Source organism: Acanthisitta chloris, unplaced genomic scaffold (assembly GCF_000695815.1).
Source record: "Acanthisitta chloris isolate BGI_N310 unplaced genomic scaffold, ASM69581v1 scaffold1850, whole genome shotgun sequence".
Lineage (NCBI taxonomy): Eukaryota > Metazoa > Chordata > Aves > Passeriformes > Acanthisittidae > Acanthisitta > Acanthisitta chloris.
In genome coordinates, this window is record NW_008653155.1 from 22,215 (window position 1) to 47,046 (window position 24,832).

The following is a 24,832-nucleotide window of genomic DNA, read 5'->3' on the forward strand; positions in this document are numbered from 1 at the left end:
AAACAGTAGGAGTGAGTGCATCATTAAAAAAATAGTGTATTTTTAGAGAGGAGGTAAAAATAAAGTGCAACTCCATTGAAAAGTTTCATGATAAAGAAAAATGGCTTGCATTAGAGGAAGTTTTTTAAACAGAGATTATGTCCAAAAGAATATATTTTCTTAGTAATTCATTTACACTTTTCTTGCGAGAAAGTATTAATTTTCTTCTTGCCTTTATTTCTCAAGGAGAAGAATGAAAGCTCGTGCTCCTCCTCCACCAAATCAACCTTCTGCAGCAAGTAGAATTCACACTGAGCACAAGTCACCTGCAGAGACAGCTGTAATTTCTGATCAGAACCTTGTGAGCATGAAGGAGAACATGATAAACAGATTGGTGGACATCACAGTCATTTTACCCAGTGGGGTGGAGCAGAAGAGCACAGTACAAGGAAGGTAAGGCTTTATTTAGCTCCCACTTTCTGGGAGCTGGGATACTTGCTGATACTACTGTCTCTCTGAGTTTATGGGGTTTCTTAAGCAGCTATTGCACCAGAGATTCGTGAGAGCCATGTACAAAAGACCCTCTCTTCTGGGGAAGAAAGGATTTAGCGGCTGTTGTGCCACTGTTTTCCCCACGGATCACCCTTAGCATGTGTGTAAATCCATCTATTTCATTTAGTGCCACTGGGCTAGTTTTAGGTTGTATCACATCTCATAATCCAGAGTGGGTTTGGTGTAGTGGAGGTAGGTGCTGCTGGCAAACAGTCTGACTGCCTGGAATTATGCCAAGAAACAAGCTCAGAAGACGAATGATTCATTGCATTCAGAGATCCTGCTTTCACAAATATTTTGTGGTCATGTGGACAGCAAAGCATTAACTTGTATTTAGGAAGCCTTTTCTATATAAAAGTGTATTTCTTCTTCCATGGAAAGAGAGAGAGATTCTCCTTGTTACTCACTGGGTACAGTCAAGGGCAAATTGTATTGGAAAGGCAATTTTGAGATCTTTTTCTTCACCATGGGGGCTCTTTCTTATACTAATCCTCTCTGGGAAAATTGTTTTGAAAGAGAAAGACATTACTTTAAGAAACAACTTGGAAAAGTTTTAGAAGTATAATCAATACTGTGATGAAACTGTAGCAAACAGTGGTGTAGTCAGCTGTAGTAAAGAAACTGTAGAAAGTTTTGGAGGATACATAAGTGCCTATTGATAAATCAGGGGTTGTGCTTATTTTGCATTTGTGGTTTTCAGCAATTAGTCTGTATTCCCATAGAGCTACTCTTGGTCTGATATATTAGTCTATTTTGCTTGTTTGTCTGTCAGTGTATTTTGCAGAATCAGTTAGATTGGAAAAGACGTCTGAGATCATCAAGTCCAACCTATGACCTAACATCATCATGTCAACTGGACCGTGGCACTAAGTGCCACATCCAGTCTTTCCTTAAACACCTCCAGGGATGGTGACTCCATCACCTCCCTGGGCAGTCCATTCCGATGTCATCACCCTTTCTGTAAAGAAAGTCTTCCTAATGTTCAACCTAAATCTCTCCTGACACAGCTTAAGACTATATCCTTTTGTCCCGTCGCTAGCTGCCTGGGTAAAGAGGCCAACCCCCACTTGGCTACAACCTCCTTTCAGGTATTTTTAGACAGTGATAAGGTCTGCCTCCTTTTCTCCAGTCTAAACAACCCCAGCTCTCTTCAGCTGCTCCTCATAAGACTAGTGCTCCAAGCTCTTCACTAGCTTCATTGCCGTTCTCTGGATATGCTCCGGCACCTCAATGTCCTTGCTGAATTGAGAGGCCCAGAACTGAACACGTTCATTGCCGTTCTCTGGATATGCTCTGGCACCTCAATGTCCTTCTGAATTGAGAGGCCCAGAACTGAACACAATACTCAAGCTGTGGCCTCAAGAGGGAGGATCACTTCCCTGGTCCTGCTGGTCACACCATTTCTGATACAAGCCAGGATGCCACTGGCCTTCTTGACCACCTGGACACACTGCTGGGTCATGTTCAGCCACCGTCAACCAGCACCCCCAGGTCCTTTTCCAACAGGTAGCTTTCCAGACACTCTAGTGCTGTGTGGGGTTACTCCGTCCAAAATGTAGGACCCAGCATTTGGTCTTGTTGAACCTCCTATTTTGAACCTCTCAAGTTTGATGGCTGAGGAGGATGTATACAGTACTATGTAGAGTCTGGTTCTTCATTCTTCCCCCTACTTTTATTATAGAAATTAGCATTCACTTGCGCACTCTCAGGAGACTAGTGTAACTTGTGTGGTTCGGTCCCAAAGCCAGAGTGATATTAAAGATTTTAAAGGAAAGCAGTGTTTATCAGAGCTCTCAGATTTGACATGTAATGACAGAGTTTTTATGGTGTGATTTGGAATTAATGAGAGAAGAGAACAGGCCTGGTCAGTAGAACAAGACACAAAACTCACCAGCCCCTACACCCCAAAGAAACATGGTATTTCATTGGCAAATGCAAGCCACCTGTGAGCTGACAAGAGGCTAATCTTCATGCAGCATTTTGTATAGCGACATAGATAATTTCCATAAAGTTAGAGAATATTTTATTTTCCCTCAAAAAAAAATAATCCCAAAACAAGCACTCCAAGAGCACTGTAAGAGTGGTGTTTTAATGTGATATTTCAAAGAATATAAAATCTAGAGGAGCAAAGAATAAATAGAAAGTCCCTGTGCAAGAAACATTCGTTGTTTTGCACAGGTGTTTCTTACTGCTACCTATCACATATGTGGAGACTGAGTACTTTGTTTATTAGAGTCTTCAGTCTGTGGACTAAACCTGAAAGTAAAGTAAAAAAATGAAACTTCACGTGTTTATGTAGGGTTATTTATGTCATCTGCATTAAGCGTTCTAAGCAACCAGAATGTTCTTCTCATTGTCTGTGGAGGTGCTCACTTCTCTCCTGTGTCTGCATGACAGGTCTAGGCCACAGATTTAGGTGACAATTAAATTCCTGCTTGTGCTAATGCGCTAATCTGAGTATTACCGGTACCTGACCTGGGTAGTAGCTGTTCTCCCTCAGTGCTGTCTTGAAGAATTGGAGTGGAGAAATTAGTGACACTGATAGCCACTGTGGGAAGTGGAAGATGATAGAAACTGATGAAGGGGGAGTAAATCATCCTAACGAGTTAGGAAGTAACAAAAGGATACTCTGTAGTGAGCCCTGTATTATCATCGCATCTGTCTGTAAACAGACCTCATGTGCACTGCTCTTCTTTCTAATTATCAGGAGATGCAATTTTCTGTACATTAACAATGGTTATGTTTTTAGGTATGTGGAATAATTTTAAAAATCATGTCAAGAATACCTGAAATTTTTCGAGTATGAGCTGTTCTGAGTCTCCAGGTTTGGGTGAAAGCCCAGACTTTTTAAACTTTTTGCATTGTTTTGACATTGTGAACTGAATAGATACGAAGTACAATAATACTCAGAGGTAAACATTAAACGATGAAGATACTGGATTTTAAAAAAAAAGTGTTTTTGTTTAGTTTGAGGCAAGTGTGGGAGCCAGTGGAGGTAATAAATTATTTTCCCTGTTCACTCTTTTTACCTGTGGTGATATTATGGAAGGGCATTTCAGACAAATCTGCTGTTGTTTATACTTCTATAAGTCGTCAGTATTTTTGTTGCTGTCATTAAAACTGCATTCTGCAAAATCTGCTTTTGGGTAGCCTGGGGAAATAGCTTTTCTGTTGCAGCAGAATTTACAAAACCTTGCCCTGAGCATCTTCATAATGAAAAATGATTCTGTAATTTCAGGAAAGCAGTTCACAGAGCAATGAAGTACACAATATTTGAAAATATAAATACTGTAGTTAATTAGTATCACTTAAAGTTATTATAAATGAAGCAAGTTAAAAGTAAAAATTATGTCTTTCAATTTGTTTGCTTTATGTAAGCAAAGCAGCGTGTTGTTAATTTAACTTCATTCTCTATGTAAAAAAGAAAATGTGTGCTATTTAAAGATACTTTATTGGAATCTGGAACTTTAGAATAGTTTTATTTATAAAACTGACTCTCTTTAAGAGTTTATCGCCATGTTGTAACACACAATTTTTTTGAGACTTTGAAAATACGTAGTGCAGATTTTAGTACAAATTTGACTTCTTAGGAAATGTGTGCAGCAATAGATTAGTATTAAAAAAGTTTTCTTTTTGATATAATTGATCCCTGTGACCTCTACTGTAAAGCATGTAGAAGTATTCATGAAAAACTGTGAGCCTACTCTCCCCTGAAAAGGATTATACAATATCCCCACAACTATTCTATGTTTGTACTGTTGTATGAGCAGTAACTGACATGCTGAAAAGATAGGCAGAGTGTGGGCCACTTACACATTTTATGCATATAGATCTGTAGCAGATCCACACAAACTGTTGACAGGTCTGAGTGGTGATGGCTGGACATTTAGGTAGAAAATAAGTGAAAAATCTCACAAGACTTGCCAGAAATTTTTTTCTGTTTGTGATTCTCACAGGTAATTGACACTGAGGAACGCTGGGGAGGACTTCCTGATTAACACTCATACAGACATTTAGTGTCAGCAGCTTGAGAATTCAGTAGTATTTGAAACACATTGCAGGAAAATGGGGATGTTTGAAGCTAAATGATGCTTGGTTTGGAGTTGTCAGCAGATGAATGACCAATATGCAGAAGAGTGGACTGAACAGTTGTTGCTCCTGCTGTTGTCTTACAAGTTACACAAATTCTCTCATACATATGACACACAGAGAGCAGGACAATAGAACAAATAATAAACTAGCTGAATCTGTAGTCCCATTCTGCAAGTCCTTAAGGACAGAGTTCAGTGCAGAGTATGTGTTATATGAAGCATAAAGCTAATGTCATTGCAGAAAGAATATTCTCACATAATTCTCAGTAACAGACTCTGTGTTGTAGACTTATCCTCAACATACAGAACAGTGTCTCAAGAAAGACTAAAGGTATGAAATCAGCCCAGGCTGATAAAACATGAAGGAGATGTTAGAAGCTAAACAAAGCGCATATGGCCAAAGGGTTAAAAATGAGCTTAACTAAATAGGAGTCAGGTCAAAACTACAGTAGTTCAGTGCAGAATAAAAAAAAAAATAAGGCTTACTAGAATAATTTGCAGAATAATTTATGTTGAAAAGGGCCACTGGAACTCAGCTTCTCTGACTCAGTGCTGTTCTCACAAGAGCAGGTTGCTCAGGGCTGGCTCTAGGCAAGTTTGACTACCTCCAGGGAGGAGGTTTCTGAGTGTCTCTGTACCCGTTTTCTAGGGCTCGACCATCCACATGGTGACAGTATGTTTCCTTGTACCTAAATACAATTTCCTATGTTGGCACTTGTCTTTTGCTACTTAGCCTCTTGCGATTCACTGCATAGAGGAATTTGGCTCTGTAACCCTACCAGTTGGTACTTACAGACAGCACCAAGATTTTCCTTCACCCTTCTTGTTTTAAAGCTCAACAGACCCAGCCCTCTGCCTCTTCTTGTGTGTCATCTTACTGTTCCTTCTGTGGACTTGCTCCATTATGGAAAAATGATCCAAATATACATGAGCAAAGTAAGAAAAGAAATAGAAAAGAGTTATGAGTACCTGTTTATCACACTTCCTGAACTTGTTTGGATACAGCCTGCTATTTAGTGTATACATTTCTGATTGTGTAGGAAAAGTTGTACTCTTTTCATGAAGTGCCTGCTCTACTTTGGAGCATGAGAAAATAATGGCTAACACTATTTTCTGTTTTTAAATGGAGATAGTGAAAGCACTACAGATTTCATGTTACCCCCTTTGCACTATTGTGTTTCTCTTTCAGTCAGTTGTCACTTTAGATTTATAATGCATGTTTATCATTGAGCTAAATATAGAAGATTCTTTCCTAGACTCTGAGTTTTTTATTTTTTTAACCATAGAATCATAGAATGATTTGGATTGGAATGGACCTTAAAGATCATCTAGTTCCAACCTCCCTGCCAAAAGTAGAGGCGTCTTTCACCAGACCAGGTTGCTCAAAATCCCATCCAGTTTGGCCTTGGAGACTTCCAGGGATGAGGCATCCACAGCTTCTCTGGGCAACTTGTTCCACTGTCTCACCACCCTCACAGTAAAGATTTTTTTCCTACTATCTAATCTCAACTCACCGTCTTTCCGTTTGAAGCCATTCCCCCTTGTCCTGTCACTACATGCTCTTGTGAAAAGTCCTTCTCCAGCTTTCTTGTGGGCTCCCTTCAGGTACTGGAAGGCATTTGTAACATGAAAGTAGAAGGTAGTAAGAAAGTCCGTTTCATTTGGTAGAATATAACTTTACCCTGCACATTTATTTCTTAGACATAAAAGGCTGTATTTTAAAATGGGTTTCTCTGCATGATCCAAGTTGATTAGGCCAAACCACACCCAAAACAACTCAGTTATTTCTTACTTCTTAGAACTATAGGCCTTTGCTGCATTTACCTGGAGAACAACTGGACACTAGCAGTCTGGTGGTCAAACTTGATCAGAACTTAAGTGTGATATAATATGCTGACAAACTAGTTATTCTTTACTGTCCAGAATTCGTGGTAACTGACAAATAGCTTAGTAACAGAATATCAGGAAGTGTTAACTGTCAAATAGCTTAGTAACAGAATATCAGGACAGAGCCTAAGTACTCTCCTTTGCGAAGAATAATCATATGGACCTTCTTGTCTGAATCTTAAATTGAGGTCACCCTCCAGTTTTATTTCTGTGCTCTAGTATTTGTTTATCAGTCACTAATTTTTGGTGTCTGTTATGCAGTGTTTGGTCTCTCCACCCAAAATTTCAGCAATGTCTTTCTAAAATAAAAAAAGAAGGTGTTTCTTAGCTGAGTAGTTGGAAAGGCAGGAGACATTTAACTTCTTCATTTCAGCTTTAGATTTAATCCTTTAGGATCAGACCTGCCTGAGTTTCAAAACAGAGTATGCTCTCTACCAGATCTCACAAGCAGGCTAAAATCAAGTGCAGATCTGTGTGGAATGAGATGGAAGCAAAAGAGGGACTGACTCTCTGCATCTTCCAAGAGCCATATTCAACCTGAGGTTAGAAAGAAAAGTTGGTCTAGATTAGTAACTTGGAATTCTCTTGCTGTGTTTAGTAACTCTCTTCTGTATGTGGCATATACATGGAATTACAGGAACTTAAAACTTCCATTTAAAATCAAGCTGAACTGTATTATAGTTCAGAAGGAACATTTTTCAAATTCATACAATTGAAATCTGATATGAAAATAATGTCATTGCAAGGAGCTGTCTTATTTCTCTTGAAACACATGAATTTTGAATTTTGTTTGTGAATTTCCTCCTCTTCCTTCTTCCCTTTCTTTCCTAGTACTTTAGAAGGGTTTTAAAAAAAATTTTCCCCAAATTTGCCTGTTGAGAGGAGCATACCATTCACTTTGAAGTTGTTTCAAAAGCTTCAGAGATATTGCTTAATTTGTACTTCTAAGTGGTACAAATGAAGCCTAGGGATGCTTTTCATGGAACTATTGTATATTCTGAGCAGCACGACACAGGTTGGGATGTTGCCGACTTCCTTAAGTTTTCTATTTACTTCACACCTGCCCTGTAATCAGCAGTAAGACGGAGCCTCAAATTTGGCAGCATTTTTGAATTGTCCATTGTCCAGGCAGATTTGTTCAACTTGCATGATTGTCTGCAACTTATTTTCTCAGATGGCGCATGTGGATTCTGATCTTGTTGCAGTTCTGGTGCTGTTGCTGGTGAACATATTTTATAATTTCAGTGGCAGATGAATGGAATCTTAAACTCTTCTTTTGATGAACTATATTTTTGATAAAAAAATCCTCTTTCAAGAGGCAAGATAACTGGCCAAATTTGCATGAATTATCACAATATTATGCACCACAGAAATATATTAGCGTTCCAATTTATATGGAAATGTCCTGCGCATAGAACACCATGTATTGTGATTCTGCCAGGTTATGTGTTTTTCCCTGAGATGGTATTAATAAGGCTGAGAGGAAACAAACACATGCAAATTTTAGTTTAAGAGAAGTATGTCTGCAAACAGACAAGCTGAGATCTGTATCAGGAGGACTGGCACTTTTTTAAAGTGCTTGTTGCTGCACAGTTTAATGAATATTCATGTGAATATTCATGTAGGTGGGATTCTCCTATAGTTTGGATTTAGTAGGTGTAAATGTCTGTTGGTTTGTGGTGTGTTACATATGAATAGAACATGGTTGTGAAATACAAACGTTTGCAACTTGGGGACTGTGCCAAAATAAATCATCATGAAATGACCTGGTACAGTTTCAATTTAGGTACTACAAGTTTGTATTTAGATGCTTTCTGTGTTAGCAGTTGCCACAGTGCTCTATTTTTTCTGAAGCCTCCTATACATATTAATGACATCTGTTTTTCTTGTTTGATCTTCAGTCGTCATTTTCTCGCTGTGTTCTTTTTTCAATGAGATCATGTATTTCAAATTTTCCACACTTGCCACTCAGTTAAACTTGAAATAGGTTACTGTAAAGAAGGTGTTTTCTCATCTGTTGCATGGGAAGAGCTTTCACCTACATACGTTTTGATCTTTCATCTGCTAATAAGGAATCGTACTTGTTTTCCATTCTCATTGTCTTTGCCATTGGCTCTCCAGGGTTCTTCACCAGCTCCTTGAGCACTTGTTGCCCAAGAACATATCCACGGAAAGAAGATTGGCAGCCCCCCACAGACTAGTTTCCCAGCTGCCAATAGTTTGCAATTGAAGGGTAATTCTTGAGCTACAAATGTAACAGTGGTAGCTAATAACCTGTGAAGGATTTTATTTTCTTTGAATTTGTTTGTATTTTGTATCTGTATACAGTCTTTCCAGTTTAAACATTAGAAGAGGTGCCAGTTCTTTTGACAAATATGCTGTCTCTACGCTTATTTTCACTTAATATCCCATTGTATGTGACAGGCTACAGGTATGGCTGGTAATTTTTTTCAACTTACGTTGTTTTGTTGATGACAAATACTGGTTTATGATACCAAAACTTTTCAGAAAAATGGCCAGTTTTAATAAACCTGTTTTCTCTGACCCTGTATGGGATTTTTACGGGGAAGGCTGGAAAAAAAAAAAAGAAACCTTCTGTACTATGGTAGAAGAGAATATCTGGGGCGTGGGGGAGCACATATCTGCTGTGTCAGGTGGTATCAAGCTCCAGTGAACATCGAGTTATTGACACAAAATGGAGTGCCTCTGTGCGGAGGAATGAAATAAGAGAGAGATAGCTGCTGACTCTTTGAAACTTGTGGTTTAAGAATCACATCCGCAGTAAGTTATTGATAATGAAAATACTCAAAACCAGATGTTTTTATACAGGGTTAATATCCTCAACAAAATGAATACAGACAGGATATCTTGTACTTGAAAATATTGCTGGTGTGAAATGGATTTGGGGAACTCAGAGTTGTAAGCTGGAAAAATAAATCCCATTTATCTTTTGTTCCCGATTTAAATGCTCCATTTTGGGTTGCATTATGCGATGGTTCAGATCTAGGTAGAGTTTACCAGACTGCAAGTGCATCATTTATTTATATCTTGTCTTTATTTTAAAGAACAGGGTTTGAACTGGAGAATTTAATATATGGATTCAGTAGATAAGATGCACTTTGTCTGCTCTCGGCTCATGTTTGTTAGTGCTATGATTGGCACTGTTGTCTGCCTCGTAGTGAATAGTTAATTGCCAGCTCATAAACCCACACTGAAGTGTGAATATATTTAATTCCTATCATTTTATCTGATCTGTTTAGCATTTCAAAGCAGTTGCGCTGTTCCCTCCCAAGGATGGTTAACTAGTGACACATCCACAGCATGTGTAGTCTTTTTCTCTCCCATATTAAAACGGAGGTAAATTTTGCAGCAACTGTTTTTTCTCATACTAACAGTGACTGTCTTCTTCCTTGCAGTAAAGCTGTGATGGATGTATTGGTTGATTTATGCAGCCAGTATCACTTAAATCCATCCCAACATAGTCTTGAACTGAAGTCTTCGGGAACTCAACAACTTCTGAGTTACAAGCCAAACACTTTGATAGGAGCACTGGACGTACAGACAGTACTTCTGAAAGAGAAGGTTCCTGAAGAGAAGGCAAAGCGACCTCTGCCGAGGGTCCCTGAGGTTAGTACTCTGTAGGGATAAAATGATGCCATGAAACATCGTTTCATTGCTATGATTTCAAGCAGTTCTTCTTTCCAAATGAAAAAGACTTGAGATTGATTATGAACTGCTTTACTAGCTTAACTGTTTGCAGATGCCAGTCTAGACATTAGACAAAATGTTGTGTTGCATATGATTGAATAATGGAAATCTGAAAACCATGATTGAAATTTGCAGTAGTGGCTGAAATGAGGGTTGTGAGGTTGTGTGGATGTAGATTGAGTTTTGTTGGTATTTTGTTTGCCTTGTTTATTGAAGATATGGGAGAATTAATATGTGATCATTAATAAATGTATTTCACAGCTGTGTGAAGATTCCGAAGTAGCCATTTTCCAAATATTTGCTGAAATTTTTATTATTTTGAATCAGTACAGCTAATTACACTCTCACACTTTCAGAGTGGTACTTGTAAACATTCATAAATTTTGTCTGCCTCTGATTCCTTTTCCTTCTTTGCCTGTTCTTATGAATGTCTCCTTAGGGGCAAGGGAGGTCTGAGATATTTTTTTTTTATAATATTTTGCAATTTTTATCTTTAAATAATACTGCAATGTGGGATAAGTTTGCCTCGGAGTAGTCAAGACAATATGGAGGTCCTCAGTGCCTTTCTCATTGTAAGAGAGTGTAGCCGTCACAGGGGGGAGTCTGAGAGTTTGTGTTTGTTTCTGCAGAAATCTGTGAGGCTGGTAGTGAACTACCTGAAGACACAGAAGGCTGTGGTTCGAGTTAGTCCAGAGGTGCCTCTCCACAGCATCATCCCAGCTATTTGTGAGAAATGTGAAGTCAGTCAAGAGCACATTGTTCTTCTGCGAGATGGCATAACTGGGGAGGAGCTGGAGCTTACCAAGTCCTTGGAAGAGCTGGGGATAAAGGAACTGTATGCCTGGGACAGGAAAAAAGGTGAGATGAGACTGAAAGTGGTCACTGCAGGGTTTCAGGATATGAAAACAATATTATGTGCAACTTAAAAGTATTTGTGCTGCCATTCCTTTGGGGCCCAGCTGAAACAGCAGAGTGACATCTCAGTCCAGAGAGCAGTGCAGGTTTATTCAGTGAGCCGTGCCCAGAGCAGCCAGGTCAGCACTGTGCCCAGTCATCCTTGGTTGCTCTTGGGCCCTGTGCCAGGCTGGGCTGGACTCTGGCAGGGTGCAGGTGGGCCTGGGACAGAGCAAAAGGAGGAGCTTTGCTACATCCTGGAGCTGCTGTTGGTAGAGGTGTGCGTAACACAGGGGCCTCATCCAGGCAGAGCCTGACACCTACCTGTGCTGTGGGTTGGAGAGGAAGAAAGAAAGAAAGAAAGACAGAAAGAAAGAAGAGACATGCCATAGACATGGCAGCTGAGAAAGCTGAGTGGCAGAGGCAACAGACCGGAGTTTATGAGAAACAGACTGGATAGGTTCAGAGACGGTTCATCCACAGAGCGAAGTTACTGACATTTTAGTGAAAAGAAGCCAAGAGGTATTTGTATTTAAAAATTTTGGTCCTTTGTTTATTTTTCCGTGTTTTCTGTTCTCATAGATGATACTGTAGTAGCAGCTTCTTGGACTTCAGTTCTATCTGCTTGATTATGCATTCAAAGAGCATAACTATGTCACATGCTTTAAAACATACCTGCTTTAAAAATACACATTAACAAGCACTACTTGTTTTGAGGTCAGAAAGTGATATTCATTAGACATGTCTCCTGTGGTTTGTCTCAATCGGTATCAGTTCCAGCACAGTAAATGTCCTTATTTATTGTTTAGATAATGTCATTCTTGTAGGTGCTGAGCTGCAGGCTTATTTTTTATTTATAAAGTTATTTATTTATGTTGACGTTCTGTCTCTTCTTTCCAACTCCCTTGATAAGTGGCAGTTCTACCTCTGTGCGAGTCAAATTTCAATGAGTTTAGACTTCTAAGTAAACTAAATATCTCCTTTTCCTTTGAATTGTTAGGATGTTTAAGAAAGAGGCTGACAACATGTCATAACTCAGTTGCATGTTTGTTTGGTTTTTTAAGACATGTTTACTGCAATTAAGCTAAGTAGTTTGGAGCAACATATTGTACATGCAGAGTATTCAACAGGATTCATTCAACATTCTTCAGGGACAATTTATAGAGTAATTATCCTAAGTCTGCCTTAAACTCTTTACTTTCACATGAAAGTGATGTGTATATGCTGGTACAATACTGGTCCTTGAATCTAATTGTAGCCTATACAGTCAAAACCAAGACTTTACTACAGAGCTGGGATTATAACAGCAAATTATGTGCTGCTCTCCCCATCAGATTTTTTTTATATATTTTATTCTTTTTTAACCTTTTAGTTATGATCCCCCTGATTCTGAGTGTATTTCAGCCTTTTCTGCTTTCCTCTTACTCTGCACCATGGTGTCTGAGAAAACCAGTAAATGCACATCAAATTTACAAAACTTTTCCTTTCTTTCAGCAAATTCCTTCTTCCATTTTCTCATTGATAATTGCTAAGAGGAATAAACCCATTGATTTCAGCAGCAGTTGGGTCTCTGAATTGTGCATTGAATAGGTATCCAGCCTGCTCAGTTATCAGAACATCCTGTTTTTAAATACATTGCCACTAACAACTAAGGCATCAGAGGTGCTGAAAGCATAGGATGTGCTTCTAAGAGCGCATTCTAGAAAAGGTCGTCGTGCTTTCCTTTCCTGAAACAGAAACACCAAGTGCTGAGGGATCGTTAAAAGACAAGCTCTGCTGCCACCTGCTTACTTAATTCGACTTAGCAGTTGAAGCAGCTTCACGAATGAATTGGGAATTAATACAAACGCAGCTCAAGTGCTTCAGTAGCAGTCAACATATTTTTCTTTAATGCTTAGGAAAAAAGGTTCTGGGAATAATTAATTAATATTGTGCCTTATGAGGCTATATTAGAACTTTTTAATGTGTTTTCTCTTATCCTTTCATTGCCTGCCTTTTCCAGTTCCTCCATCAAAAACTCAGTCTGAACCTTCTCTGAACTATAGAGGTACTGTACAATGCTGCTGAGGGAAAACTGTCTTTCACTTCACACTGTGTTTAATATGGGTTTGGTAGTTAGATTTTAAGAATGTCTACTAAAATGCTGTAGAGAAGCAAGCTGGTTTTGATCTGTGTTGTCTTTTCGAAGTGTTGTCTACATGTCTGTGCTTCTGGTCAGAACAAACACACTTGTGTGCATACTGCCTCTTCACTAATTGCCAGCAGTTAACAAATCCTGCCATTTAACTGTTCTGTGGTATGGTATGTTTCTGTGAAGATTCTAAGGCTGTTCAGGTTACCTAAAGCATGATTAGTTGAATTTCAGAATTACTAACATTTCAGGTCTCTTGGGTTCAAAATTTGTTTAGTAGCAAAGGTAGAATATTTCAAGGTCTATGAGATCTTCCACTGTTTTCAATTTACATGCAGCAAAACATTTTAACATCAAACATGTATATACACATTAAATAACAGAATAGATGCTGACTTCTGAATTGTTGTGGTAGGTGGAGTTTGATTACATTACATTGGTGCTTCTGCTTCCAGTTAAACAGAAAATACGGGTATTTAGTATATTCTTTTCCCCCACAGGGTCTGTTATAATATATTGCTTACAGTAGTTAACCTCAAGAAAGGTATTGGTGATTTCTAACTGACTTTACTTCTTTGCATTACTAGTAGACACAACATAACCAAAATAAAGCTGGATAGCTTCTTTAAATTTTCGGGAAGGAAGGAAGTCCATCCCCAGTACATGGCAGCCATTTAGCAAATCTTAGCTTATGGCCTGTTGGCTTCACTAGTGCAAGTGCTATTCCCCCTAATCATCTGTCATTACTTGCTGTGGCTTCCTCTTATATGGTGCTTAATATTACAGGGAATATCTACTGTATTTATTTAAGTGAAAGTGGTACAAATGAGCATCAGCAGTGCTTAGTATTTAAGAAGAGTGTTAGTTTATTACTATATTAGTTCGCAGTGCAGTTGCAGCCTTTCTTAAGGGTAGTTTCTCCCTGTTTTCTTAGGGTTCATCATCTTTGCACTTCTACCATGCTTTGAACTACTGCTACGTGCTTAACACCTTCTAACGCTTGGCATTGTTTATATGTAAAATTGATCTGTGTGAAAGTCATGTGCTTTGTGTGATATGCAAGTAAGTTTGCAAAAGTTCTGGGATGAGGGGCTTCTTGTGAAGTTAACCTTTATTTTATGTCAACAAGCAAGTAAATTCTTAATTGTTGTTAAACAAATAAAGCAAATATTTGCAAAAGAAAACATTTTTCCCTGCAAATTAAGCTTCTTGTATGCTAGTGGAATACTCTGATGTGTTTGGAACCAGGGAGAAAGATGTAGAGAATAATGCAGAGTACATGAAAAAAAAGTGAGAGGCCTTCACAGTCTGTGTATTGAATGGGAAACCAGCAGTTGTTTCCTGTAATGTGTAACCTTCCCATTTTGCTCATCCTGCTTGGCTGGTGTGGGAGAAATTGAAGGGAGACTAAATGATTTGAGATTTCATACAATTCCTTAAGCAGGTTCAAGTAAGACGCATGTTTTTGAGCTCTTGCAGCCTGAAATGCTTATAAACACCTGTCTTTTCCCACCTGAAGTAAAAGCACCAAGAAAAGCAAAGATGACCACAACCAGCTGGTTTAGGAGACCCCTTTCTCCAAGGGAAAAGTCTTTTTCGTCTTCATGTAACTTTATTCAAATCCACATTGAGAATCTATCCATTAGCTTCACGATGTTAAGTCTCACCAGTGGAGTATTAAAGATATTCACCATAGTCTCTTGTTTTAAGCATTTGGGGTTTTTTACTATTACAGTACACTATGAGTTTTAAGTGAGACAAGTAACAAGAATTTCTGAAGACTAAGCAATTTGATCATGTTTAGCCTTTTAATCAGGGTTACTGAATTGTGATTGAAAACTTAGTGCATTTTATTAAATTATTCCATTTGCCTCCATTAAATTTGGGACATACTCAGAACAAATAAAGGTTTGATGACAAAGAAAGTGCAGGATCTGGCAGTTACTTAGATAATCCAGTTCACAACTCTCCAGCTCCTAAAAATCCAGCATTAATCCAGGATGTTTTAATATATTCGTTTTCTGAATCTTTGTTTCACAAATGTAAAAGCTATTCCATTAAAATTGTTTCAGAACCAAATCGAATGTCTTCAGTAAGCAATGATGCAATAGAAAAAGAAAAGGCAAGACTTCTTGGACTGTGTAACACTGATAGAAGAAGCAGCAAGGTAAGTGTTCAGCAGTGTACTGCTCACTAAAGAGAATTTCTTTCTTTCCAGATCTGTTATGTCTATGGGTGGTGGCATTTGTTTGGCCTGCCTTCCTAGTCTCTTAACAGGCACATAAACTACGTGTAATCAGTGCAAGTTGATGGAGATATCAGCTGCTTATGGAAGTTGAACATGTTGACCATTGACTTTTTTCTTTGTCTTTTTAATGCAGTGGGTTCAGTAGGTATTAACAAAGGGCAATGGTTTCAAGCAACCTATGTCTGCCTATTAATTGTGCTCGGATTATAAAATGCATTTATGAAAGAACTGATGTAATACAGAACAATTGAAGATACCAAGTAGATGTTAGTTATGACCTCTTCTGTGCATGAGTGATAATCTCTTTTAAAGCATGGATACCTTTAGAAAGCTTTGTGCAGTCATGCTGTTGCCATCTCCAAGTCTGTAAAACCAATGAACCAGGTGTAAAAGAAATAACTTGCAGTACCGAACTGAAGGATCAGTGTCTCCTGGAGTACGTGCTAGGCATTTTTAACTTTGTTTGTAATCTTGATTTGGAAGAACAAATTTCATGTAAAATAATTCTATTCTGTTGAGATACCTTTATGAAGAATTCATCATTTTTCACAGAAATTAAATAGAGAAAAACTTTGTGGCTCAAGAAAAAATAGTGGGCTTTTAGCTTCATACTTTTTGCATTCTTTGCTATAGATGCCACTGTTAACTGATTTTGATTGTAAAGTATTTAGTACTCTAGGATGTCAGAGTTAAAAGGGAATTTTCTTTTGTCTAGTTTAAAAAGCTTTCCAAGGCTTTTGGAGTAGACTCATAAAATGCGTGTCTGATTAACTGGTAGTAAGAAACATATGCTTGTTAATGGACTGGTGTTTCATTTATCCTTTCAGTCATGTTCATAAAATTGTGAAATCTTCCCAAAATCTCTATTAGTTCCCTGCCTTTTTGATTATGATCAAATTTGGAGTGCTTTTGTGGAGAATAACCTCTTTCATGGGCAGTGTGAAGGCTGAAAATCCTCATCTGTCATAGGTGCTGAACTATTATTAACATCATATAAAGGACACATGGAAACTGTATTTTATGAGATAAAAACTCAGTCACTTTCAGTGTGTTTATCTACCGTAAGAATATATTTCCTGTTTAGAAAAGGGAACAAAGTCATAACTGGAGAAATAATGCAGTATCTGCCAGGAAGAATCAAGTAAACAAAGGAGCCCAGCTTGAGCCTCTAGAGCACGCTGTGGGGCTGTAGTTCCTCTGGAAGAACCAAATGTATTACAGGATACATTTTCTGCACTGTAGTTTGTCCTCTAATTTTATTTTTCTGAACTTCGTTATGAAATCTGTACTCTTGGAGTTCTAACTGAAGCAGATCAGATTTAACTTGTAAGGTATTTATGCCTACAACCTTAGAAAAAGTTGCTAATTTTGTGGTTACTGCAGTGGATTTCTCACAGCAGAGTTTGGGGACGAGTGTTCCAGGATTGCAAACTCCTCTGGTTTTTTTTCTGTTCTCTTTCTTGTTAATCACCGACAAAGGAGGCAATACTCTTGAGTTTTTTGAAATATAAATTTTAATAGATGCTAAGGATATTGAGGATAAATTAGCAAGTTAAAAGTAGTATTTGACCTGGAAAAAGGTAGGAACTGTACAAACAGCTTCTAAATCTGAGGAAAAGGTCTAAGTCTTTCTTGCTATTAGTTCTGACAAATTAATTGATTTTTCTTCGTCATTTCTTTGTTGAACTCTTGCTTTCAAATGGCAAATACTCTGTAGCAAAAAAACCTTAGTCATAGAATCATAGAATCAGCAGGGTTGGAAGAGACCTTTTCAATACAAGTTTCTGAGAGTTTGAAACCAAATAGATGGAAGAATCACTGAAAACTGTAAACTAGCGCAGCACACAGGAGCAAGCAAGTGTTGATAAGTCATAATGTATCTGACGTGCTATTGTGGAAGATTTCTAATCAAAACAGCAGTGAAACTGCTGAACAGACTTAGAAGAATAAGGCAAATTAATTAAGTTCTTTCTTTAATAAAGGATTTGGTAGGTTTCTGAATGGATTATACAATGGGATGCCCTGTGACTTCAGGGAATTGGAGTCAAAGCCCCAGAGTGCCTAAACTCTGCTCTCTATGGTTATTCCTACACTTTACTCCTCTGCAAGACTTAAGTTGGTTCTGCATATTTGTTGGGTTTTTTCTTTGTTTGCATTATGATTTGCAGTCATATGTGTGTGGTCATGCAAAGTCTGTATTTTAGAACTATTTGATAGGAAGAACTGTTCCAAGTCTTGCACAGTAGTAGGACTGCAGAGTTGCAGACATTTACAAGGGAAAGGCAGTTTCTTGTGCAAGGGAAGAAGAGTGCCTGTGTTGCAAACTGTCCCGGATCAGGTGACACTACACACTACAGGCCTATGCTCAGATTTCCATGCCCACACGCACACTTTCTTTCTCAGCTAGCTCACTGAAAGCAATAGTCGTGGTATGACAATACACTAGGTCTAACTTTTCTAAAAAACCTTTCTGCTATATTGGAAACACATAGAATGAAAGCAAAGTCCTGTTCTCAAGGTTGGTACAAATTCGTTGAAAGTATGTCTTTGGTTAACTTTGTACTGGCAGGCTTAATGCCAGATCAGGTATCATCTTGTTCTCTCCATTCTAATTTTATGCTGGATCAGTTACCCTCTTTTCTCCTGCAGCTGGTTTAGAAAACAGAACGGTGGCATGAACTCCGTTTCTTTTTGATGTTAAATGTAGTCATTTGCCTGAGGCTAAACACAGATCAAATTGGCACTGGTAAGCAATCCAGTAGAGCAGAGGTCCTGTACAGACAATCATGGGATCTAGGCTTAAGTAGGGTATATGCTAGCGCACAGAAACAGCCCCTTCATTGAGAAAGAGCAAGGAAGAAGTTCCCTGCTTGTTCCCATGTCTGTGGGTGTAGCAGACACTTGCAATCTGGTCCCTGATACTACGGGAATTTCTTACTACCAATTTTCATCCTTGCCCAAGAATTGTTTCCTTGTATACTTGGTCTTAATCCTTTCTGCTAAAGGATTCCTTTGCACCTTGCCTGCATCAGAGCACTTTGCAGACTACTTCAGAGTTTGTCAGCAGTCAGGTCCAGCGCTACTGAGACAGTTTGTCTTGGTTCTGTGATGGGGTTTGGTGCTTGACTCGGGCACGTATTTGCAGTTTTGTTTCCTTTGCTGCTGCTGTGTAGGACACTTGTTTGTATTGCAGACTGAAGAATACTTGAGGATGAACAGAGATTGTGGTGAGGAGGATGTTTTTAGTTCTGCATCTACAAGTGAAGGAAGCTTGGATGTAAGTACTAACACAGCTTGTAGATGCTATTGCATTCCTATTAGATCCTGCAGTCTGAATTAACCAGAAACCATTGGTGTTCCTGATGCTTAGCCAAGTAGAAGTAGAAATAGCTTACATTTTAGCAGGCTTAGTTGTGTGAGTGCACAGTTCCCGTATCTTCATGAAGTTAAAATGTAATGCACTGCCTTCAAATAAAACTTGCTAGCTTCACTATAAATAAAGATTCTTTCAATATTCGATTCTAAGCAGCTGTGAGAAGAAAAGTGTTCTAACCATAGATGTTGCGACTGCAAGACAGTGACAGTATTGCATGATGCAAGAGTATGTTTGTCTTATCAGTGGCATTTAAAGGGGACTTTTGTCTTATAAAACCACACCTTTATATGACTTATGCAGCATGGCAGCATTCTGGTTTTTTCATAAGGATCTTGAAGGTAAAGAGTACTTGTATTTTAAACACTTGAAAGAACGGGAAGGATTTTTAAGTACTTCAGTAGGGTTTGGGGTACTAAAATCCTGTGAAGCACATTTAGAAAGGTTTTTAAGTTATGGACAGACTACTAATTTCTGAGTATTTAGGTATCTAATTAGGAAATTTGGATCCTAAATATTTTTTTAAGATTGTTCTGGTGGTTTAGTAGTCATAATAAATGACATATCTTTTGTTGCTTTTTTTAATGACTTGGCTTTTGTTACCACGTTTTCAGAACATGGAAAAGACTGTTGATGATGTGATAGAAGCCTGGAATGTGAGGTCTTTGGATACAAGCAGGTCTTTGGAAAAGGAGTGCTGATCTGCAAATTATAGAACTCACTATCCACAGAGACAGGTGACAGAAAATGGTGGAAAAAACGGAGGAGTGAGAGAACAAACCCCAGATAAAAAGAGTAATATAAAAGAAGTCCAAAGGGAGAAATAGATGGAAAAGTGGTTAGCTGTGAGGTGTAAAAATACCTAACCCTGCAAATCTATGAAGACTTCATAATGAAAGATTACTGTAATAGGAAAGCTATAAAGATAAATGTTTTAGTAAGAGAGCTCTATTAATATGAAGTCCTAGTAAAGGGTGACATGGGTAATTGAAATATATTAGATAAAAGTATAGAAAAAGAATCACAATATGTGCCAAAAGTAAAATCATCTTGTGTTTTGTATTCACTGCCATTATAAATTAATCTCAGTAATTTGATACCCAAGTACCAGAAGATGAGGGGGAGGAAGAGGTGGGATTCCATGTGGCAATATGATGGTAGTTCAGATACTTTGAACTGTTTTTTACACAAGTGTGTAGGTTTTTCCTCAGGAGAGAGGAGTGGTTTTGATTTATTTTTTGTGGAGAATCTTAGCAAATTGTAAATCAAGAACTTTTTCCTCTGAGATTGATGAAATAAAGTTTTCAAAACTGTCTTGAACAAGTAACTGTCTTACAAAAGCACAGGTCATAGGGAGGAAAGGGTTCTTGAATGTGTTATTTTTATTCACTTGCATTAACATGTCAGGCATTTAATTTTTTTCCCCTTTCTTCTTAAGAGCAATTAATCTTCAAGGATAATGTAGCCCTTTTTCAGTGTTTATGTCTTTCACTTCCAGCTTGACACCTTTATTTGTTTGAGCACCAATCCTGCTAAGACATAAGTACATACTTAAATGAATGTGTTGTACATACTTAAATGAACGTGTTGACATAGTTCCATTTAACTTGGTACTATTCTGTTCAAGCTTGTAGAAGATGTATAAAGTACATCTAACAGATCCACTCAGAAGCACAGAAAGTCCATCCTTTCAAGAGGCTAGATGGGCTTCAAGAAAAAGGTCATAAATTGTAATGCCTTAGGTGAAAAATGCTGAAATACTGTAAACTTGGCATAGATAACTTGTATTAAGATAAAATTCAAGTGGAAACACCAGTTCACTTCATAATTTTAAAAATTCAGCTTAGCAGTTCCTTATGGACTAGACCTTGAGACCCTCAGTCATTCTGAGTAGTTAGTTATTCCACTTGCTTTAAAGATATTTCATTTTCTTCAATGGGACTGAGTATCCTTATTCTATGTAAGTGGTATCTTACATAACCATATATGTGAAATACATGTTTTAATAGGTCATTAAAAAGAAGTTTCATTGAGCTGAGATAGGGCTGTTGACAGAATGTCATCCAGTAGTGGCTTCCTCTTTTGCAGTAATCTTCAGTCTGCTTTCTATTACTGTTTTGTGTCATCTGAAAGTATTTTGCATTTGCTGTGTGGGAATCAAAGCCAGTTTCAGTTTTATTTCTGAAAGGAAAATATTTTGCCATTGCTTCAGCATAGTGCCAGGAGATACACTGGCTGGGTCAGGAAAATTTGTCTTGCCTATAAGGAAATAGACAACTCATGACATTCTACCAAGGGAAAAACTTGACCTTTGGTATCCTTAGTTTAAATCCTCTGCTCATTATCATGTGGTGATGTGCACTGAATTATAGAAAAATTAATAATTCTATTCTGGGTATTGATTTGAGGTTTGGTTTGTTCTTTTTTTTAAACTAGGCAATGTGAAGTAATGGAATAAAGGTGTAAGAAATAAGAGACCCTTAATATTTACTCAAGCACAAGTTGCATTCGCTTTTTAACCAGCAACCCATTCTCAGAGCCATATGTATCTAATTATTATTGGAATTATTAATGCCTCTAAAAATACTTCGGGTTGTTGATGAGGAAGCAGATTTTCTAAGTCAAGATGGGAAAGTCAACACTTATGCTTGAGGTGAAAGGACATTTCTTCACAGTATCAGCAAAAGTAAAGGTGAAAAAAACAAGAATTTGTTAACAGCTTAGAGGGAGGGTATAAAAATGCAAGAAAAGACTTCTCCATGAAAATCCTCAAAGTGCAGCAGTTCATTAATTATAGCACACATTAGTAAAGGACATGAAATCCAACAGTGTATTGTAAATGAAACAGAAATCTATTCCCTTAATCTAGGAAAAAAATCTGTTTTGTGCTAAGCCGATGAGTTTTATATCCAGGTTAACTTTTCACACATCAAGTGCTATTGAAATACACTGGTGTATAAATCCAGCATACAAATAAAGCAGTTGGAAGTTGCAGCACAGTTAACCTTGTTCTGCATTTTCTGTGCTGAAGGCAGACTGTCGGAGCTGGAGTTTAGAACAGTTGGAGAAAGAAAGGGAATGGAATCATCTCTGCCGCTTGGTGTCACTGTCCTCAAATAAACAGTTGGTCAAGATGAAGCCCAGTATTTGGAAAGCAGTACTAAAATTAGCTGTTTTTTATTTTGAGGGCCATCGTGTTTTCATAAATCATGAGTGCAAAAACACATCCCAAGTGCTGAACGATGTGTAGCTCTCATGTGGACTTTGTTTATGTAATAAATCAGCTTGGGAAAAAATATTTAGAAGTACAGCCAGGAACACTTATCAGAGGATTTGAAACTTCAGCACAAAATCTTATCACATAAGGTTTCTCTAGTTCAAACAGGGCTTCAGCAGAGCAATGCGGAGGATTTTCATCAGGACCATTTTTAAAACACCTAGTCTTCAGTGTATGTCTGAATGTAGGTGTTACCTGTAACATAATCAATTCATTAAATGAAGCAGATAGTTCAGTAGTTCTCTGCTTGATGAGTCTGTCATGCTATGATTATATATTTTCATAATGCAAAACTACTGGGAGAAAAAAAAAAAAACATGTCATTTTAAATACCAAGCAGTTATCAGATAAGTTTAGGATATGTGCATGGGGTTCTATTTTATTTCATGGTAGCTGTATAATTGCAAGATTATGCTCCAGAAGAAAAGTACTGTGCTAATGTTTGAAAAAAGTCATCAGAACTTCTGGTGTATTAGCAATCTTGGCAATCACTTCTTAATGATGGCTTTTAAAACCTATTATTAGTTACCTTTTCAGAGCCTCGTTTACTTATGTAATCTAACTGTACTCTAAGTTTTATGCCTTTGTTGATGGCAGGGGTTATACAATTCATAATACTCAGTTCAGAATAGTTGGAAAGAAGGATCAAGTACAGTTATGCAAATGTGGTTTCTCTTCAACTGTGTCAGATCTCTGGTGATCAGGTAATACTATTTACTGTCAAGGATTTCACATAATATAGGCAGGTACTGTTTAGGGCAATAGGAATGAGACTACTGGCCATGTCATCTAAATAGAAGTTAAAAGCCATCCACTTTTTATATTTCCTTGTATCTGACAATGACCTTCGCTATAAATTCCTGGTTTCATGTTATTGCTTCTAGGTCTTCCAACAATGTTTTTAGTATGTGTTTATTTGTTAGTAACAGGGTCAAATCCTGGGATAGTTATGTTGTGTTTTGTACAGTTACAGCTATCTATGTACACTGTCAAAGGTGTAGCTTATGATCTGGCCATGAAAGAATTTTGCTTAGTGTGGTTTTGTTTGCAAAATACAAAAGTCAACAAACTTGAGTATGAAGAGTTGCCCAAATGCTACAGCAGACAGATCTGTTCCCCCCAGGCTTTTGTTACAGGGTACCTGTAAGCTAGTAGTTAGATGCCAGAGGATGACACTAGGGAAGATAGAGTTATAAATGTTTGCATTTGTGCAGTTGTTCACATGATTAGAAGAAAAAATTATTTGTTAAATTCCAGATATCTCAGGATAAGGTTCACCATCATGGTAGAGTTAGCTGAATTTTTATATCCTGTGATAGTCTGTGGGTTTTCCACAAAAGTAATTACTGTTAACTTGCCTTGGTAAGACAAAAGGTTTGTTCAAGCCAACTAGTTTGTGACTGGCATTGAAAGGATTCCAGTAGGTAGCAAAGATTACAGTGATCAACTTTATTTCTCCTTGTCTACTGAGCACAGGACAAGAAGCAATGTGCTTTATATATAGCAATGGAAATTTAACTTAGATACTAGAGGGAGAAAAATCTGACTGCATGGAGGTTTTACAAGGTAGAAGGTTATTAAAGTGATTGTGAAATCCTTATCATCACCTAATCTATAAAGCCTCCAAACATGTCTAGAGAATGAGCTACACATGCTTGATTCTGTCTCAGAGCAAAGGGATATATTAAGTGGACCATGGAGCTGCCTTTCAGCCAGATTATGGCTCCTGAAGAGATGCAGCTGTACCCACCACCTCCTTTTGTGTTGTGCACTTACAGGATATTAACTGTCTTCGTTCATGTGAATCATAGATGCTATTGTATAATATAGTATAGATTTTTCTTTCAGTATGTGATAGCAGAAGGCAAGAACTTGAAACAGTGGCTGCCTGCCACTAGTTTTTGCTCCAAAGTGTGGTGTTACTAGACCTCATCAAAGAAAAGGTCCTTGGAGTTAGTGAAAAAAGAATAATCTCAGAACCAGCCAAACGACTCTGGCTCAAAAAAAGAAAAAAATAGCCTGAGGGAGACACCTGGAATGGAAAGTCTCAGCATCCATCCTAAAGTTACAAGCTGTTAAAAACAGTATCTGGTGAAGAGACATGTCGGCTGACCCCTGTTCTGTCTGTGCTGCTTAGCTTGTACTTGCCAACTTCATGCATTCAAAAATCACTTGTCAGCTCTTGCCCTCACCACACGAAAGTGGCTTAAGATCATGAGATTTGAAAACAAATCATTAAGGGTGGACTTCCCTCCATTTGGCTTCTGAGTGTTAGGTTTGAAGAAGTCACATTTCTAAATGTTGTTTTTGGGACCATGAAGGTTTTCTTAAAAACAAAATATTATCACGTAGTCATTGGTTACCAGGACCTGTATGTTTCCTTAGAACTGCATGGGTCAGAGTAAAATCATCACAATGCTTTGCACTTGAGTTGTTGCTTTTAAAAAGATGTGTCTTCCGTTCCTGCAGTGGTTTTAAAAGGACATGTTTAAGGAAATATTCTCAAGAAACATTCTGAGATGAGCAGAGAGAAATGGATCAACTTGAATCGAAAGGGTCATATCTACAACAGAGCTGGGTACAACTGTGCCTGGTAGTGCCTGTTTTAAATACCCAGTCTGTTGGACACTGAATCTAAGCATCCAAGAGTCAGATTTTCCAAGTTTTGAAGCCACTGAAATCTGCACAGCAG

General features: G+C 38.0%; 1 protein-coding gene across 1 annotated transcript in view; it reads left to right on the forward strand.

Annotated features, from left to right (window-relative positions):
• Window positions 1-230: 230 nt before the first annotated feature.
• COBL (cordon-bleu WH2 repeat protein) overlaps window positions 231-24,832 on the forward strand; it is a 109,560-nt gene continuing 84,958 nt past the window's right edge. Inside the window, exons 1-6 of the mRNA XM_009079555.1 lie at window positions 231-432; window positions 9,926-10,136; window positions 10,847-11,075; window positions 13,114-13,158; window positions 15,315-15,409; window positions 18,684-18,767. Coding sequence (XP_009077803.1) covers window positions 233-432; window positions 9,926-10,136; window positions 10,847-11,075; window positions 13,114-13,158; window positions 15,315-15,409; window positions 18,684-18,767 — 864 coding nt within the window. The 5' untranslated portion in view covers window positions 231-232. The remainder of the gene's footprint in view (window positions 433-9,925; window positions 10,137-10,846; window positions 11,076-13,113; window positions 13,159-15,314; window positions 15,410-18,683; window positions 18,768-24,832) is intronic.